The sequence below is a fragment of the Pipra filicauda genome, unplaced genomic scaffold (genome assembly GCF_003945595.2).
Source record: "Pipra filicauda isolate LSUMZ 115617 unplaced genomic scaffold, ASM394559v2 scaffold689_size176454_pilon, whole genome shotgun sequence".
In the NCBI taxonomy this organism is placed as follows: domain Eukaryota; kingdom Metazoa; phylum Chordata; class Aves; order Passeriformes; family Pipridae; genus Pipra; species Pipra filicauda.
In genome coordinates, this window is record NW_024104852.1 from 123,668 (window position 1) to 142,603 (window position 18,936).

General features: G+C 46.4%; 1 protein-coding gene across 1 annotated transcript in view; it reads left to right on the forward strand.

Moving 5' to 3' along the window:
- Positions 1-18,936, forward strand: part of PNPLA7 (patatin like phospholipase domain containing 7) — an 84,488-nt gene that overhangs the window by 41,763 nt on the left and 23,789 nt on the right. Inside the window, exon 20 of the mRNA XM_039388786.1 lies at positions 10,842-10,955. Within this exon, the coding sequence (XP_039244720.1) occupies positions 10,842-10,955 (114 nt within the window). The remainder of the gene's footprint in view (positions 1-10,841; positions 10,956-18,936) is intronic.

The window sequence follows — 18,936 nt, forward strand, 5'->3', positions numbered from 1 at the left end:
AAATGACAGTGACGAATCTGTTAAACAATTCCCTCCCTGGTTAAATGCAGTTGACAGAAGTCCTGCTTTCTAGAGACTATGATTTAGACCCCTTTTGGGGGGAATCTTTTAATTTGGTGGCGTTGTTGCTACAGAGGCACTTGTGGAAAAATGTGGAAAATTGAATTTTATGAAACCATTCTGGGAGCTGAAGGGTCACTCTTCTAGTGTCACTTCTGCCATGCCCAGGTGACCCCAGAGGAGGTCAGAGAAGCCCACTGTGTGTTGATAAAGTGAAAGGGCTTCTCTTCACTAAGTTACTTGTTTAAAGTGCTTCTCTCCTTTCTTTTCTTGATGTTGCTGCTCTATTTCTGATCTCAGTTAACTGCTGGAAATGGTATTTTTTACTGTTGTTCTCTTGATCTCATTTGTTGTCTGAGAAGGAGGATTCCTTTTCGTTCATTTATTATTCCTGTTGATAGCAGGTGAACAGGCCCAGGCTCTGACATTCAGTGTTGCCCTGGCACTGCTGGGCAGTTATTCAGTGGTTTGTAGGTTGTCACAACACAGGGTCACAACTCCAAGCCTCTGTTGAGGCGGGTATTGTTTTGCTTTTAGCATTGTTGGAAGGACAGTTGTGGGTGAGGAGAAGGGAGCAAACCCAACAGAGCCATAATAATCTCCTGCTGAATTAAAGTTATTTGTACACCTCACCTTTCAAATACCTGCAGGCGATGGAACCTTCTGTGCAATGAGCTTTTTATGCAAGTCAGCACTTTGTCTAGATTGAGTTCTGGGGAATGGCTGTGGTTGGTTCTCAGGGGCCTCAGCAAGAGCTGTGAACTCACAGGATTTTCCAAGCTGGGCTCTTGGGTGGTGTAGAGCTGGGCTTACTGGTAACCACCTCCCTGTCTGCAGTGTCTGACCAGAAACCAGTCAGCTTTCAAAAATACCTACTGAGGGGGGAAGTTGCAGTGATGTTTTGATTAATTCAAGATATTTTCTGTTTCTCTTTAATAACCAGAATGTCCCTTTTATTAGTAGAACTACACCCAGCCACTTTTGGTTAATGAAGTAGCAAAATCAGTGCAGAAAGGCCTTTGTTCACTGACACTTTCTTGTAGCACAGGGCAGCACGAGTGATAAATGGCAGAAAAGGAGCCCTCAGCTGCCAGTGCAGCTCACACTGGTCCTGCTGGAGAGGAAATCATGCTTAACATTCTAGAAATAACAGATACTGAAAATGTTTTCAGATGTTAAGCTGTTCATCCAATTAAGACAGCTAAATGTCCACAGCTTTTTTCTCTCTAAAAAGTTGAAACCCAAGAAGAATCTGTAAATGGCTTATGATGATTTCCTTAGGGGATTGGAACATTGTCCTTTTGAAATGTAAGACTGTTAGAAATCTTTAATTGCTGAGTAATCCTCAAAGGAATCACACAAAGGAAAGTATCAGGATTACACTTGTCAGGCTTTTGTTCTTTATCAGTATTAATGTTATCAGGCAGCCCCAAAGCTGAATGTCACTGCACCCTCCACATTAAGGCTGCTTTGCTTTGCCTTTTTTGATCTTTTTTTGCCAATTACTTGCATTTTTGTGACTTAGTCAAGCCATGTCTACTTCATTTGCTGAAGCTGTAAGTTATTGCAAAACTATTTCAGGTGAATTCAGGTTGGTGTCAGCTCAGGCTCACTGTGCACAGCCCAGAGCTCTGGGAATTGGAGGCGGATGAGGTTCAGGAACAGAGCTGGAAGACATGGCCCGGGAAGGGGAGGGTTTCTTTTCATCTTTCACCTTCTATCTTGGTAATAAATTACTAAAAATTATTCTCCTAGCAGTATCTTAGGTGTGAAACTGCAGTTAAAACAACCAACAAAAACGAAGCTAAAACACTCCAAACCATCCAGTGAAACTCCTGATCAACCAAAACCCAACCCAAACCACAAACAGCAACCCCCCAGTATTTACCAGCCCCAAAGGGAGGCAGGGGAAGCCCAGAGGAAGGAGTTCACATTTGCATGGCTGAATTAGTGTAAGACTGAGATGAGAAGCTCAGTGTCCTGATTTCCAAACCCATTGTGAGAGTGTTTTTGGCTGAATTTAAATCACTGAGCTGAGCCATCTAAATGGACCTTGGTTTCCTACAGGCATCTTCACTGAGTGAAGTCACTGAGTTCTATCTATTTTTCAGATTCTTTACAATAATTTATTCTTTTATCCACAACAATTTCTCTTTTATCTTTATTTGCCTCAAGTTCTAAACAGCTGATGAAAGCAGGAGACTGCTCATAACTCCAAATTGTTGTGGTACAGTTCAGTGTTCTCATCTCTGGCTGGGAAAAACCACAGCACAGCTTTGACAGGATCTGGCATTAAATTATCTGGTGCTCATGTTGTGTGGGTAAGTCATTTGGCTTTGTAGCTGCCTCAGAGAACACTGCAGAGTGCTTTATCTCCTTGGCCACCTTCTTTGTAGAGAGTATTAGGAACTTTGATGACAGATAGTGATAGAAATTGTGACCTGTTGGGTTTCAGACGGGTGATTTCATGCATTAGACTATCATTCCTTTAAGATATTTTGTGCCTCCTTCCTGCTTCCAGCTGAACTCCCTTGTGATAATATGTGCTGGTGTTCAGATAGCAACTAATTCTTGATACACCTGATCCCCCACAGAGACAGTTTTTTACTTCCCTTGCCTCCTGCTCCTTTCTCCCTCCCATTTTGAGGAATGCTGCATGGAACTAGGCTGGCTGGGGAACAGCAAGGGTTAATAGTGCTTCCCCTTTGACCTTGGTAAAGGCACAGGGCAGTAGACAGCAAAAGAGAATTTTTTTCCCCCTGGTAGTAACTGTTCTTTTTTTTTTTGCAAGCATTAATAAATAAAAGCCAGAGAGAGGGAGAGGGAGAAGTGTGATCCTTGTCATCCTCATCAGAATGCCTGGAGTGCAGTGAGTCCAGAGAAGGGAATGGAGCTGGGAAAGGCTCTGGAGCAGCAGGAGCAGCTGAGGGAGCTGGGGGGGCTCAGCCTGGAGAAAAAGGAGGCTCAGGGGGGACCTTCTGGCTCTGCAACCCCCTGACAGGAGGGGGGAGCCGGGGGGGGTCGGGCTCTGCTCCCAGGGAACAAGGGACAGGAGGAGAGGGAACGGCCTCAAGTTGTGCCAGGGGAGGGTCAGGTTGGACAGCAGGAGGAATTTCTTCATGAAAAGGGTTGTTTAACATTGGAAGGGGCTGCCCAGGGAGGTGGTGGAGTCCCCATCCCTGGAGGTGTCCAAGGAAGGACTGGACGTGGCACTCCGTGCTCTGGGCTGGGGGACAAGGTGGGCATCGGGCACAGGGGGGACTCTGTGATCTCAGAGGTCTTTTCCTCTTAATGATTCTGTGAGTGGTGGGAGCAGAGTCCAGTGGAGGCAACAGGAAGGGTTTCTGGGAGAAGAGTCAGCAGTGGAGGGTGGGGAAGGATCTTGATAAAATTCCATCCAGGTTTGTTGTTCTTGTGTGCAGCTGAGTTACGAGCAATCAGATCGATCTCTTCTTGGAAAGTATTCCAGCAGATCATCGAGCCATGTCTTCTTGGATGTATTTCTTCTTGCATTGTGGAAATCCAGGTGTAATTCCCCCTAAGAGGAGCAAGCTGTGCCTGCCTGTCCATGGCACTGCACTTCCAGATCCTCTTCAAACCACATGGATAAACGTGATGGCTTTGGTGGGTGTTCTGTGTGTGCACCTCAGGTGACTTTTGACATGGCTTTTTGGTGGTGTTTTGACTCTAATGCTGGATTAGAGGAGCAAAACATGCATGAAACTTCCCTCTTTTCTACAGCCATATAGAAAAATAAGGAGTGAAACTTAAATCCAGGAGGTCAGACTGTTATCAGTTCCCTTCCCTGCTTTAATCTTTTCTTCTCTGTCCTTTGATGACGTTCACTGCTGCAACAGGACTGTCACTGCACTGCTACAAAGTGCAGGCTCAGTCCTTTTGGGAGTACCTGTAGCAGGACTCCATCTGCCTTAATTACAAAGGGTAGCAAGCTCAGCCTTATCTAATTTTACCTATATTTTAGATAACACTTGCACATAACCACATATAGATACACAGAGTACGACTTACATGTGCGAGTGTGTGTCTGTAAGTCTTTCATGGTTTTTTTTAATATATACATCTATAAAAAAATGAGAGGGAGGTTTGGATTCTGCTTTGCACACAGCAGAAGGGCTGGATGTCCTCAGTCACAGGGTTAACTTGGCACAGGAAGGATTGCAGGAGGTGGTTGTTAGAACAACTTTGAAGAGTACATGGTGTACTGAGTTCATCCGCTGGCACTGCTCCCACAAATAGCATCGATTTGCAGCTTGTCTGGTTGTTCTTCCCACTCATTCATTGCTTCCAGCAGTGTCTCCTCCTTTGTCCTTTTCTGATACAAACAGGTCAGTGTTTCAGGTCCTTCCTCGTGGCCAGAGGAGATGCCATCCTGTGCTGCTCCAGGTGCAAAGGGGCTGAAGGGGGGTCTGGGAACAGCTTGTTTAAACCTGGAAAAAATGTTTCACACAGTGTTTGGTTGCCCTTCCTGTAACATTGATGATGTTACATCACTGTCTTCAGTTGCAGCAGCAGCTCTTGCCCTTGTCTGGCAAACTGCTGTGAAAATGTGTGGCTGTTTTGTGCTCCTCCAGGGCAGGTGTTGGCCCTTGAGATACAGGTGTGTTACCTGTGCAGCTGACATGGCACCCACCCCTTCTCTTGAGCCTCCTGAACCATCAGCAGGTGTCAGTGTTCATATTTCTTCTTCTCATCCCTCCAGTGGTGCACCCTGTGTGTCCCACTGTGCTGGTCCTTCCAGGGTGGATGTTGTGTGAGGAGGCAGTTTTGGCAGATGGGCCTCTGAGCCCATTGTCTTTTCAGAGGTGGGCACCCTTTTTAGAGGTCTGTGCACCCCCAGTGACACCCAGTTGTGCTGGGGAGGGTCTGCCCCAAGGACAGCCCATGCCCCCTCTATAGATGCTGCTGCTGGAAGCTGAGCTGGTGCTGAAGTGTCAGGCTAATTACCAGGCAGTGACTGTGGCTGTCATGAGGGAGGGTTTGGAAAGTGAAGAGTTTAAGCTAAATAATTTAATAATCCTTAGGGTTCTACCTGCTTCCAGGGTTGTCTTGTCACTGGTGCTTTCACTTGTGTGATGCTTTCACTGGTGTCAGCACAAGGGCCAAAATGAGGGTTACCTTGGTGAGGAAAAACTGCTGCTTTTTGTGAGCTGGCAGCAAGGAAAAATTGATATGAGAGGAGGAAATATGATGTGTGAAAGGATGACAGATCCCTGGTTGGAATAGAAGCCATAATGAAGAGAGGCTGAAGGCAGTGTGTTGCAGAATGGATGGGGGTGCACAGGAAGAGCCCCTGGTGTAAATGTGCCCCTGGCTGAGGTCAGGGAGAACAGACCTGTGACTGCAAACATGGCCCTGTTGACTTGTGCTGTTCATTCAGTCTGGACGTGTCTCCCTGTGCACTGGACATGATTGAAAACTCATTTGCAAAGGAATAATCTGCACAGAAAACCATTTGGAAATAATTTACATTTTCCCGTTAAAAAATTCACCCAGCAGTTTGTTAAAGTGAGGCTGAATTTGCACCAAGAAGCAATGTTTTCTTGCCAGCAGATCTGGTTGAGTCCTCCATGAGGTCTCAGAGGTGCTGGAGGCTGAGCAGAAGAGCTGTGCCCATCTCACTGAGGCTGTGCCCACAAAAGCAAATTTGCAAAGTGTTTGTTGAATGTAGCTCAGAAAGGAATTTTGAGTAATTAGTCCAACTTGCAGAACATGCCACTTGGTAGTTTGTACTTTCCAACTGTAACTTGGAAAGCTGTAAGAACTGTCAGGAGTGAGTGTTGGAAATGAAGTCAAAGGAGGTCGTGAGAATATAAATTGCTTTTCCCCTCCCTTTAGAAGATTTACAGTAACACTTTTTCCCTGGAAAGAACTTGTAAGCCAGGATTGTGAATCATGTGCCTTGTGCAGGATGGAGGCAGCAAACCTGGTTTTGTCACTGTTTAATACTGAACTAAGAGAAGGTGTGAGAATCATGGAATCACAGACTGGTTTGGGTTGGAAGGGACCTTAAATCCAGTTCCACCCCCTTGCCATGGGCAGGGCCACCTTCCCCTAGACCAGGTTGCTCAAAACCCCAACCTGTCAGAATTAATTGAAACAGTGCAAACAGCAGAGGTCTATTTATAGATGTTTTCTGGGGGGGATTGGGGTGGTTTTGTTAGTTTTATAAGTGTTAGGATCAACAGGAGGACCCATCAGTGATGGTCATATCGTGATCACTTATGAGAAGCACAAATATTTAACACTCAGAATTGTTCTGTGCTCCCTGACTCCAATGATTCCAGCATTTGAGACATTGCCTCCTGTGCAATTCCCTCAATTGGAGGGACTGGAAGGAAGGGCAGTGATGGATGACAGATTGCTGAGGGTGGGATGGAGGTAGAGAGGGGTCCTGCTGCTTCTGGGAATGTGGAGCCAAAGGGTCAACCTTGGAGACGCTGGAGCAGTGAGTGGAACATGGAGCATTTTTGTAGGGCTGCTGAAATAAAGCACAGCAGGATTTCAGGGAGAGGGATTTCCAGGTGGAAACAGCACTGAAATGTGGATTTGCTGAGTTTTATGACCTGAGAGAAAACCAAACAGCACCAGCTAACAAGGTGGCAGAGGGAGAGCAGCAGGAGGGGTGGTGGGCTCAGCACTCAGTGAGCTCCAGAGCTGGAGCATTGTGTGAGGGAGAGAGCAGGAACAAGGGGAACAGAAGCCCAGAAATGGGCAGTGAGGTGGAACGTGTTTGAGGCTTGTAACTAAGGAGGGGGAATGGATGTTAAATGAGAAGAGCAGAGAGGTACAACTGCCTGGAGCCAAAATGATCCTGTTGGCTGGAGTTTGAGAAGAAGTGGAAGAGAGTCCCTGGCTCTTCTTTGCACTGGAGCAAATGTTGTGGCTGTGTTCAGGCTGGCAGGGATGAGTGATGCTAATGGTAGTCTGGGAAGGAGCTCAGAAGAGAGCCTTGGGTGATTATGAAACCAAATATATAAATAAATGCTCTCCCCAGTCAGGTTAAATAAGATCTGGAAGATAATGATGCTGTTTCTTGAGACATTTGTTTATTAATGTTGTTGTGGAGGTGGTTTTGTGGTGTTTGCTGCAGCTGTGGTGGGTGAGCAGAATGTTAAATTGCTCTTTTTATGGCCAAGGAAATAATTTTATTGGATTGATCTTCTGATCACAAGTGGATTTTATTCCTATTAAAGTTCAAGCCAGATCTCTGAGTATTGTACTATTTACAGACCTGGAAAAACAAGAAAACTTTCTCAAAAGGTTCACTGGGCAGAGGAGCCCAAGGATTTGAATGTGGCTTAAGACTGAAAGGATTTTAAATAGTCATGTTGCATGAAACTTCTTTTTTTTTTCCCTAAGCAAAAATAAAATTCTCTGAATAGCTGACATCTCATATGGGATATTAAGAATAAATACAAGGTAGAAAAGTATCGTTTTCAGAGGGAGAACTATGAGTCAATGTTAAAATGGTTTTGATCTCCAAAAAAGGTGAGAATAGTCAAAGACCAATTGGATTTGGCAGATTCCCATGTGCAGGAAATGTAAAACTAGTGCAAAGAAGGCTCTAAAACACAGGGTGTGAAGAGGGGAGAATGTAGTGAAGGTTGAGAATAATCCTACAGATGGTCCAAATGGCTCATGAGAACCCTTGGATTTCCAGTGAAGAGGAAGTATTTTATTAATCATGGAATCCTGGAATGGTTTGGGTTGGAAGGGACCTTTAAAGCTCATCTCATTCCACCCCCTGCCATGGGCAGGGACACCTTCCACTAGCCCAGGTTGCTCCAAGCCCTGTCCAACCTGGCCTTGGACACTTCCAGGGAGCCACAACCTCTCTGGGATAATTATTAAATAGATAATTGGGATAATTAATAAATTCAGAGATTGGGAACTGAGGTGATAACAATAAAGAGGAAAGCACAGTTTGAATTTCTTAGTACAGTGCCTGGGACCCAGATAGTTTTCATACTGGAATATTGGGGTGTATTTAAATAAAAATATCAAAGACATACATAGTACCTCTATATAAGAGTAGCACAAGATCCACTCTCTGTAATTACTTGGGAATTGCATTCAGCAAATTCCCAGGAATTGCAGGGGTCCAGAGCACTGGTGCTGCTGCAAATGCCACTTGCTCTGGAGGTTTGAGTGGCTCCGTGGGAAGGAGTTTTGGAAAAGGTCTTTGTGTGGCCTCTGCTCTGTCGAAAAGACAAAGTTACGGTTTGGAGGATAAAAACCCTTTCCCTGAGGTTGTGTTTAAGGTTAAACTTTAATTCCCTCTTCTCCAAATTTACAAATTTCATCTTTTCTGAAAGGCCTGGGAGCCCCTTGGAGCACAGTTAATTTTATGCACTCGTATATCACAGAAATTGTGGCAAAGGATGTCGGACACTTTGAGTGTTTTTCCTCTTGGTGCAAATTAAATTCAGTCAGGTGGTGCCTGGCTGGGAGGAAAGGTTTTATTTTAACAGCTGAAACTCTTAACCTGCTTTCAGGAGCAGGAAGGTAAATTACAGAGCCAAAAACCTGTGATAAAAAGCTGGTACTAGGGGAGAGAGATGAAGCAGAAGATCTTATACAACCCTTTGGGGAACCTGAAGGGGGTTTGTTTCTCCATAAATGTCTGTACAAAGATGATTTTTTTTTCCTCTTCTATATAATTAGTTTAAAATGTGATGACATAACAAAACATCCCTGGCACCTGAGCAAAAAACAAAGGCTGGTGCTTGCAAAAAGGAGGTGCTTTAAATGTGCAGTTTTCCGTGCAGAGCAGTTGGTGCTGGTGAAATTCAAGTTAATATTGGCAGGTTCATCTCAACCTTCTGGACTAATGGCAAGTTTTTGAGCTCTAGATGTTCTAGTTGACTGGATTGTCCATTTTGAGCACATGGAGCCTTCCAAAAAGGCACTTGGGGTGGAAGTGGGGTCACAGAGTTGTGTGTTTGAAATTGGTTTTGTACTGGGAACAGCAGTGAGAACCTGGGCACCTGCCCAGCTCAGCCCTTGCACAGGTTCTTATATTATTATATTACTATTACATTATTATATTATTTTATTGTTGTATTATTACACACAGTGTTCATTTTGTGTGTCTGAGCCCTTAATTCTGTAAGGAATTAATTGCTTGTGTTGGAATTTGCTGCCAACATAAGCTTTGGAAGAAATTCTGCAAAAAAAAAAAAAAAGCCCCCAAAATCAATCAAAGAAATAAAACCACCAATCCCCCAACCCCTAAACAACCCAAACAGCTTTAAGCTGATAAATTATTTGTTTCTTTTTCTACTGGAAAATTAAAAATGCAAAGTCACGTTGACTTGGATTCGAAGTGCCTGTGAATTGTAGTTAGGGAGGGATTTTTCTGTTTGTTTTAACCTTAGTAATTACAGCTACTACAGTGACAACCACTTATTTTTTGAAATGGCTGATCTATGGATTTTAAGCCCAATAAACATTGCCTGCTGCCAGAACTCCCAAAACTGAGCACCAGGCTGTTCCTAAGCAATTAAATGTTGTGGCTCAGGCCTGAGCTCCCAGTGACTCCATCCCTCCTGGCAGGAAAACTCATTAGCCATGGGAAGATATTTCCCCAGGGAATTGGATTTCTGCATTTCCAACCAACACAAGAGGCACTGGCAGGTCTGGGGCTCTGGGATGGGGCAGGTGGGGATTTGGGAAGCAGCTGCATTTTGCTTTTTGAACCCAAGTTCTGCCCATAAAGGAGAATATCTCGTTATTCATTCTCATTGTGTCACCATCTTATTCAAACTTCTGCTCTCTATAAAATAAATGTTTCTAGGTGAAATAATTGGGCACTGGGCAGGTAGCACTGGCATGCTGGCACAGGTTTTCCTTCCCTGGAGATACACAAAACCTTTCTGGACACAGTCTGTGACTGTTCCAGGAGACCCTGTTTGAGCAGAGAGGTGGGACTTGATGGTCTCCAATGGTTCCTTCCAGCCTGAACCATCCTGGGATCCCTGTTTACACATCACAGGTGCACATGTATGTGTAAAAAAATAAAAACTAATGGAAAAGAAACTCTCACTTCGGGCCAAAATGTGCTGGTTTGCCCCTAGAATCCCAGGCTGGTTTGGGTTGGAAGGGACCTTAAAGCTCATCTCATTCCAACCCGTGGCAAGGACACCTTCCACTGGCCCAGGTTGCTCCAAGCCCTGTCCAGTCTGGTCTCATCCCTTTCTTTAATTTTTAGGAAGTCCTGATTATTTCAAGGTAGTTGGAATTCAGCTTCCAGGGGGAAAATGGAAGTGTTTCAGGGTGGTGCTGAGACAAGAGTGAGCAGTAGAGAAGCGGGGTGTTCCTGGCTCTGGGTGGCTTTGTCTCCATCCACGCTGAGGGCTGAGAGCTCTCAGTGGTGCTGAGGTCACTCTGTGCCTCTGGGGGCTCTTCTGGCTCGGGTTAAAGCAGCTCCTTCGTTCCTCTGCGTGAGAGCTGCCAGAGCTCAAACCAAACTTCCCTTGTAATAAAGTCTCTCTGGGGCTGGGGGTTCTGCTTCTGTGAAGAGCTGCAACTGTGCCATGGCAGAGGGGTTTGGCCTGAGAGATTTGGGGTGAGTTTGCCCGTGGCAGGTCGTGGTGCCTCCCTGAGACCCCCGTGGGGCAAACAGGGCTCTGCTCCGGCCGCGTGCGAGCAGAGCCAACACTTCTTGGGGATGGCTCAGTCTCTTCACGCTGACATTTGGGTTCTGCAGCCTGCTGTGAGTTGTTCATGTGGTTGTTAATGCTTTGGCTGTGCCCCTGCAGGTGGAGGCACTGACCCACCAGCCCAGAGCCACCACGGTGCACGCGGTCAGGGACTCCGAGCTGGCCAAGCTGCCCGAGGGAGCCCTGATATCCATCAAACGCAAATTCCCGCAGGTAAGAGGATTAAAAGTGTTGCTCTGTCTGTCTCAAAGATGTCTGAGAGGCTCAAACTGAGCACTGAGTCCTCTGGGTTTGCTGGTTGACTGATGCATGCTGAGAAAACACTGTGTTCTCCTCGGCTGCCGGAGCGGATCCAGCCCAGACTCCCACCAGCCTTTCCTCCTCTGTCTCCTGATCAGCTGGAGTTTTATTGCAGGGCTGGCTTGGGTATCTGGAAGAAATTCTGCTTAAATGCAGGATGTGCATATTTAGCAAAGTGGAAATCACTTAGTGCTGCTGATAGGAAATGGAAGTTTGACTTCTAAAATCACTTTAGGTTGTTGTTGCTCATTCATCCTCCCCGCTGGGGCTCCGAGTCAGCACTTGTTTCTGTGTACCTTTATTTCCAGAGCTTTGATATTTGGGGGTTGGTTTTCCTCTTCCTGCCATTTTAGGCTGTCAATCCTCATTCTGCAACTGCCAGAGCTGTCTGTGTCCTAAAGACTGTGATTGCTCCCTTTGAATCCATCAACTCATCCATCTTCTTTAATTCATTTGACATTATACCTCTCCCCTGCAAATCTGGAGACTGACGGACTTGAAATTTAATTCTTTGGTCCCTAAGTGCATCAGGGACATTAAACTAAGCACTAAATCATTGCACTGGCCTTAGAGGCAATTCTTTAATGCTGTTACCTCAAATTATTTCTGATTTTTCTTTTTGCTGTCTTTCAGACATAGACTTTTTTACTAGATTGCATAAAAAACCCCCACCACCCTACAAAAATAACAAACCTAATTAAAATACTTGCATTCTTTTGCCTTCCTAGGACCTGTAATAACTTTTAAAATTATTTTTTAACTGTATAATGTAAAGCCTGTGTTTCATGCATTTTCAGGTTACCAAAGTGTGGGGTTTTGTCTGTATTATTGCCAGGATAATTTAATCATTTTGAGTTTCATTGAGTGTTCAGGAGTTATGTCAATGAAAAATAATCTTCCTTCTGTTTTCCCTGTAAGCATTATTTTTGCTTCAGTGTTTCTGAACTTCTCTTGGAGGTTGTTAGGGCAATTCCTGTCCCTGGAGTTCACTTGAATAGTCCTCTGAGTCCATTCCTCTCTATTTAATGTCAGAGATTTCCTGCCCAGTGGATGAACTGGGAGCAGGGTGTAACCTCTGCACAGAACTACCCCCAGACTGGGTAGGACAGTGTGACCTCCTGTCTGGGATGGCCCTTTCAACTCTCACTCTCCTTGTGACTGATCAAGAAGGGAGGAAACGAGCCAGGGAGAATTTAAAACCTCCTTCCTGCTTGCCCAGCAGGTGATTGCAGTGTTCCTGATAAACATGGAGGCTGTAAATTACCAGGACCGTGGTTTGGGTTGGAAGGGACCTTAAAGCTCCTCTTATTCCACCCCCTGCCCTGGGCAGGGACACCTTCCAGCAGCCCAGGTTGCTCAGAGCCCAGTCCAGCCTGGCCCAAACACTGAGCAGTGCCTTGAAGGCTGCTCTGCACAAAGGCTGGGTTCTAATTCTGCCTTTTTATCTGGGGCAAGAATTTATTTCAGTGTCTCTTTTCTCTCTCTTCCCCCTTCCCATTCTGCCAGCTGGCAGAGTTGTTTTCCCCTGAAGAGTGATCTCTGTGGAGCTGTGAATCTCTTTGCTCTGCAGTTCAAGTTGAGCTCGAGTGTTACATTTATAGTACAAATCAAAACATTTATTTGTAAGAGAATTCAAATGTCTTCCCATGTTTGAAGAATACAGCCTCAAATTCCTGACCTTTTCCAGTATGGAATTGGTTTTCTCTAGACTTGCATATAGTGTGGCTAATTAGTTGCAATGAAACAGAAATGCTAAAATAGATATTTTAAGGAAATGTGTTGCAAAAAAGGTTGTTAGAAAAACACATTTGTGCTGCTGTTTGAGGTCTCCAACTTCTAAATGGATGTTAAACTGGTATAAAAAATGTGAGAACTTAGATTTTTTTTTTTCTATGGGATTATTTTAGAACCAGCACTAGAAATAGAAAGAGGAGCATAAGATAGACTTTATATAGGTGATTTGTGCAGTTAATGCCTTCAGACTCTCTTAAGAACTTGAGATAAAATGTTTTTATAAGATTTCAGAGTCCTTGTGCCTCGGTTTGGGGTGGAAGGGACCTTAAAGCTCATCTCATTCCACAATAGGTTAGAAAGTTTGGAGATAAGTAGAACGTACAAAGTCAACTTTAAAGGATTTTACTGGAGAGAAGTGTTTGAGCTGAAAACTCATGAACTGCATCCAGAGGACAGGGGCTGGGTAGCTGTTCCTTAGAAAAAGGATCCAGGCATTGGAGAATCAAAAGCTGCCCGTGCCAGGACAGTGTCAGGCAGTTGCAAAAAAATGAACTATGTTAACAAAAGGCTTTTTGGAGTGAAGAAATCCTGACATTCTCCCTGATACTGGAAAAGCTTCAGCACCAGCTTGTGGCAGCACCTTTGAAGGCAGAGGCAGAGCAAAGGAGGAGTCTGGAGGACAAAAAGGCAGCTGAGTGCTGGGTAGAAATACTGCCCTATAAAGACAAAAAGCCTGTGAAAGGTTAGGGGAAGACGTGGTAGCTATTTTCAGACGTGTAAAGTTGTCTTCTGCTAGAAAGGGCAGAAGCTGCTCATGGTACTGGAATGGAGCAGGTGGGACTGAGCTGAAAGGGCAGCAGTTGGGTGGTGAGAAAAAGCTGATTCTGCTCCCTAGAAAGACTAAAAGATTGTTGCTTGTTTTTATAACCTCCTTTGAAATGATCGTTGAAGTGATTCTTACTGCAGAGCAGAGGGATGGGCCAAATGAATTCTCTCTGTCCTATTTTCACAGCTGTTATTCTGATGGAGTGATTTATACCCAGGTTTATGATGATGTTTTCCCCATTCAACCAGAAGTAATAAAGTAATGAAGGGATAGCAGGTGCAATAGTTCTGAAATAATTGACTAGGTAGCAGGAGCTGGCTGGTGATTCAGCACTGTGGTGGAGGATTTCCCTCCTGGTCCTCTGCAAAGCAGAAAACCACCTTTTAGGGAGAAGAAAAGCAACTCTGCCTCTATCAAACCCCTGCTCCTCCACTGCCCGGGGAGGGTGAGTTATGAGTCTCACTTGGTGGATAATGGTCAAACACTGGTGCTTGTCCCCTGAGTCCCTCCTAGGGGAATGCCACACCAGGGATAACTGGGGGTTTTTGTGATCCTCTTGGCAGATCCCATAGAGCCTAAATAGTGTGTGAGTTAACAGCCAAGAACTGGGCAGTTCCTGAGCATGAGTTCCCTTTTCAGTTACCCTTGAGCTTCACTGTTTCTTGTCAAGGGTGAAGAACCCTTTTAATTCTAGGAATTAGTGGATGGACTTCATCCTGCAGCCTTTTCCCCAGCCATGCTGTGTTTGTAGGGGATCCAGAAAGGTTTCCAACCCTGGAAATGCATTGTAAGAAAATATTACCTGATGGGTAAGAAAACTGTAGGACGTGGGTGGTGCTTGCCAATAACAACAGTGTGAAATGAGGGAAATCCTGCTCTATTAGTCCAGGCAGTGATTCCAGTTCCTTGAGCTGTGATGGACAATCTGGACAAATGGCAGGGCTGATCCTTGGGGAAGCTCCATATGCTTGTCCTCTGTTTTGTCTTCTCTCCTGACCAGCTGCTTTGGTCCTGGGAGAGACAGAATGCTGCTCTGCTGGGATCTTCCATGTGACCCACTGGAGCTCAGCTTATTCTGAGGGCTGAAACAGATGGGTGAGGATGAGGAGTCTGATCTCAGTTATAAATAACAGCTAAAATTCCAGAGTATGTGCCCAGAAATGCCAGATGTTGACTTCTAGATCCTGCTCAGTCTGCACAAGTCAAATCTACATCTTCTGGCTTCTCAGCCTTGATTCGCTCTGGCCGTGGCATCCTGGACATTCCCAATGGAAGTGGTGCATGGTGCCAAACTTCTCCTTTGTTTTGTCAGCCCTGGTGCCCAGAGCTCTCCAGCACAGCCATCAGGGCACTCTGCCAGCCCCAGCATTTGCTCTCTGACAGCCCCCGTGTCGCTCCTGGTGCCGCTCGAAGCTTTCCAGCCTTGCAGGAAATCGATTCTTTCTATTTTCATCCCTGCCTTCGGTTCTGGAAAGTAGGACAGGGAAAGGGAACCAGCTCACGATTCCTGGCACTGCAAAGCAGCGTCGAGGCAGCAGCGAGAGCTCCGAGCCTGTGAACAGATCACAGAGATGTTCCACCGTCGCTGCAGAGCTGGGATCACATTTCCTAGATTAGCTTTGCCTCTCCCGAGCTGAGAGAGTTTTTAGAATTCTAACTTGAAATTTAGACCTGCTGGAGCTGATGGAAATTGTGCTGAGAAATTGCTTGGGAGCTGTGGGGGCTGAACTGTGAGACAACCTTTGGCATGCTGAAAAATAGAAAGAGTTTTTTTCTGCATCTTTCTTTTAATTCTCTAAGTTGGCCCCTGGGGTTTAAATATATTCAGAACCCATCATCCATCTCCAGCTGGAGTTCTGCTATCTTTATATGTGTATTTTAACCAGAGCCCTTCTGAAGTGGCTGGAGCCTTCCCCAGGGTTATCTGCCTTACAAAGTGAGCTCAGCAATGTGCCCTCTTTTCAAAATGCTCCCCTCGGGCAGCAGGAATATTGTGCGTCATTACTTGAGCTTGATGTGGCCCTGTGGAATAGGTCAGGAGGGGCTGTGCTTCTGGATTTTTCTGTATTTGTTCTCATGGGCCATTAAAATAAGTGTTCCTTGACTGCAGGAGAAGTGGAGGTGGAAAGGAGAGAAGGAAGGTGCTCAGTGGAAGCACCGTGGTCACCCAGGGCAGGCAGGCAGGAGGGAGCCCTTGATCAGAGCAGCGATGCCTGAATGACGTTTTTCTTCAAGGCTCTGATTGATCCCAAGCCTTGGAAGCTCAAACAGCCTCAGGATAAAGCTTCAGTTCCCCTGTGTGCTTTAGCAGCATTTGTAAAGGTGCCAGGCATTGTTGTGAGGGAGCATTTAGGATTTGCTTTGTCACAGCAACGCCGATCAAACCTCCAAAAGCTTCTGTTGGAGACCCTTTGCTGAGCTCCTGATTCCAGGACAAGGCAGTGTTTATCTGATCTGGGGCCATGGAAAGCTTCAATAACAACCTGGTTTTATTCAAGCTGAGGATCTAATTCACTTCTCCTCCTCCCTTGTCCCTTAATAAAAACCCTTAAGAAAGCTGATAGAGAATAATCTCTGCTCCTGGAAAGCACTTCCCAAGAAATGAACCTGCTGCTCTGTGGATCTGTGTGGGTAAAATGGCTGATGGCACTATTTTACCCCAACTGCTTTTCCTTTGGAGAACAGCAAACCCTTGGCAGCCCTGTTTTCCATGCCAGCTCATTCACAGTGGGTCTCTGTGTGGCACAAAGCCCTTTTATGTGTCCTTTAACTTAGTCACATCTGGGTGTGAAGGTCTGTAACACCCTGCTGTGAAGGCACCAGTAAACTGTTATTAAACATATTTAATTTCTTCTCTCTGGCGACGAGTGACAGCACCCAGGGAATGGCTGGAGCTGTGCCAGGAAGGGTCAGGTTGGATTTCAGGGAAAGGTTCTTCCCCCAGAGGGTGGTTGGCACTGACCAGGCTCCCCAGGGCAGTGGGCACAGCCCCAAGGCTGCCAGAGCTCCAGGAGGGTTTGGAGAAGGCTCTGAGGGACAGGGTGAGATTGTTGGGGTGTCCTGGGCAGGGCCAGGAGCCAGACTGGATGATTGTGGATCCCTCCAGTTTAGGAGGTTCTATGATGCAGAATTCTGTGATTCTAATCTAAGAGAGCCCTACTGGGTGACTGAAGTTTTAGAAGCTTAACTAGAATATCTTATTGTTACTTCAGTATCACTGGAAAGAGTCCACAGCTCACCTGCAGGGCACCTTGTTTGCTGGGAGAGCCTGGGTGTGTTGGGTCTGAGTGATGGTGGGGGGTCCAGAGAGCAAAACCACATTCAGGTTTGTAGGGCTGCATATATCTGTTGGTTGTACAGGACTGACACTGCCATGTCAGGTTTGTTCCTTGCTTCCTTCAGCCAAGGCTGCTTTCCTGGCCCAGGAACCTGCAGGAAGACAAGGCTGACAGGGATGGGACTGTGCTTGCTGGGGACTGCCCCTTTGCTGCCTTGCACAGCAGCTTTGATTTAAAATCCCATACATTGAAAGCTGAGCCCTGGTGCAGGGTGATGAGGTGATGAATGTATCTTTTAGTTTTTGATTTTGTTCTTTTGTGTGTTTTGTTGTTATATATATTTCTTCTGTTGTAATTACACTGCAGAAGAAGTTAGATGTTGCTGTGAGTTTGAGATACTGGTGTTGATTTTGTGAAGTTTTTCTGTGATTTAGAATCATGGAATCCCAGAATGTGTTGAGTTGGAAGGGACCTTAAAGCTCATCTCCTTCCACCCCCTGCCATGGGCAGGGACACTTCCCACTCTCCCAGGTTGCTCAACCTGGCCTTGGACACTTCCAGGGATGGGGCAGCCACAGCTTCTCTGGGCAACCTGTGCCAGGGCCTCCCCACCCCCACAGGGAGGAATTCCTTCCCAATATCCCATCTAACCCTGCCCTCTGGCAGTTTGAAGCCATTCCCCCTTGTCCTGTCCCTCCAGGCCCTTGTAAATAGTCCTTCTCCATCTTTCTTATATGCTCCCTTCAGGTACTAAATTTCTCTAAGTCCAAAGTTATTTAAGATGGGAACAAGCATTGTTTGGAACAGTTGGTATCCATCAGCAGATGGTCAATTTGCCAGGCAGTCCTTACTATTCACAGAACAAAATAAATATCCATAGGAAAGTATTTACAACTGAATTCTCATGAAAATCACTTTCCAAAAGGGCTCATTATAAAACAACTCTTGAGTTTCACAGTTGAATAGGAACAAAAGCTTTAACCAGAACCCAGCCTTGGAAGATTAGCAGAGCTGGGTAATAATTTGAAATATTAAAGTGGATCATGGGAAATACAGCACTGCAGAGTGACTGTAACCTCTTGGTGTGGGAATTCCAGTGGCTGTGGGAGCCCTCAGACCCGAGGGGGATGGAGCAATCAGCTCTGTGCTGCCACCATCAGCAGGTGAGGAGGAGCTGAAATCCTGCCTGGCCTTCTAGTTGAGTGAGTTTGTCTTGAAACTGGAATTAATTCTCCCTAAAGTAAGGAAATACAGTCCCTTGGGATGTGGTGTTTAGTCCTTCCCTGCCATGAGTGCAGAGGCTGCAGGTCTGTTGAGTAATTTGCAGATGACACCAAGCTGGGGGGAGTGTCCATCAGCTGGAAGGCAGGAGGGCTCTGCAGAGGGACCTGGCCAGGCTGGATCCAGGGGCTGATTCCAAGGGGATGAGGTTCCACCAGGCCAAGGGCCGGGTCCTGCCCTTTGGCCACAACAACCCCCGGCAGCTCCAGGCTGGGCCAGAGTGGCTGGAGAGCAGCCAGGCAGGAAGGGAGCTGGGAGTGGGGATGGACAGGGAGCTGAACAGGAGCCAGAGTGTGCCCAGGGGGACAAGAGGGCCAATGGATCCTGGCCTGGCTCAGGAACAGGGTGGCCAACAGGGCCAGGGAAGTGATTCCTGCCCTGGACTCAGCGCTGGGGAGGCCACCCCTGGAGTGCTGTGTCCAGTTCTGGGCCCTCAGCTCAGGAAGGACATGGAGGGGCTGGAGCAGGGCCAGAGAAGGGCAACGAGGCTGGGGAAGGGACTGGAGCACAAGTGCTGTGAGGAGAGGCTGAGGGAGCTGGGGGGGCTCAGCCTGGAGAAGAGGAGGCTCAGGGGAGACCTCCTCACTCTCTACAACTCCCTGACAGGAGGGGGGAGCCGGGGGGGGTTGGTCTCTTTTCCCAGGCAACTCTCAGCAAGACAAGAGGGCTGGGTCTGCAGCTGTGCCAGGGCAGGTTTAGGTTGGATATTGGGAAGAAATTTTTTAGAGAGGGTGCTCAGCCATTGGAATGGGCTGCCCAGGGAGGGGGTGGATTC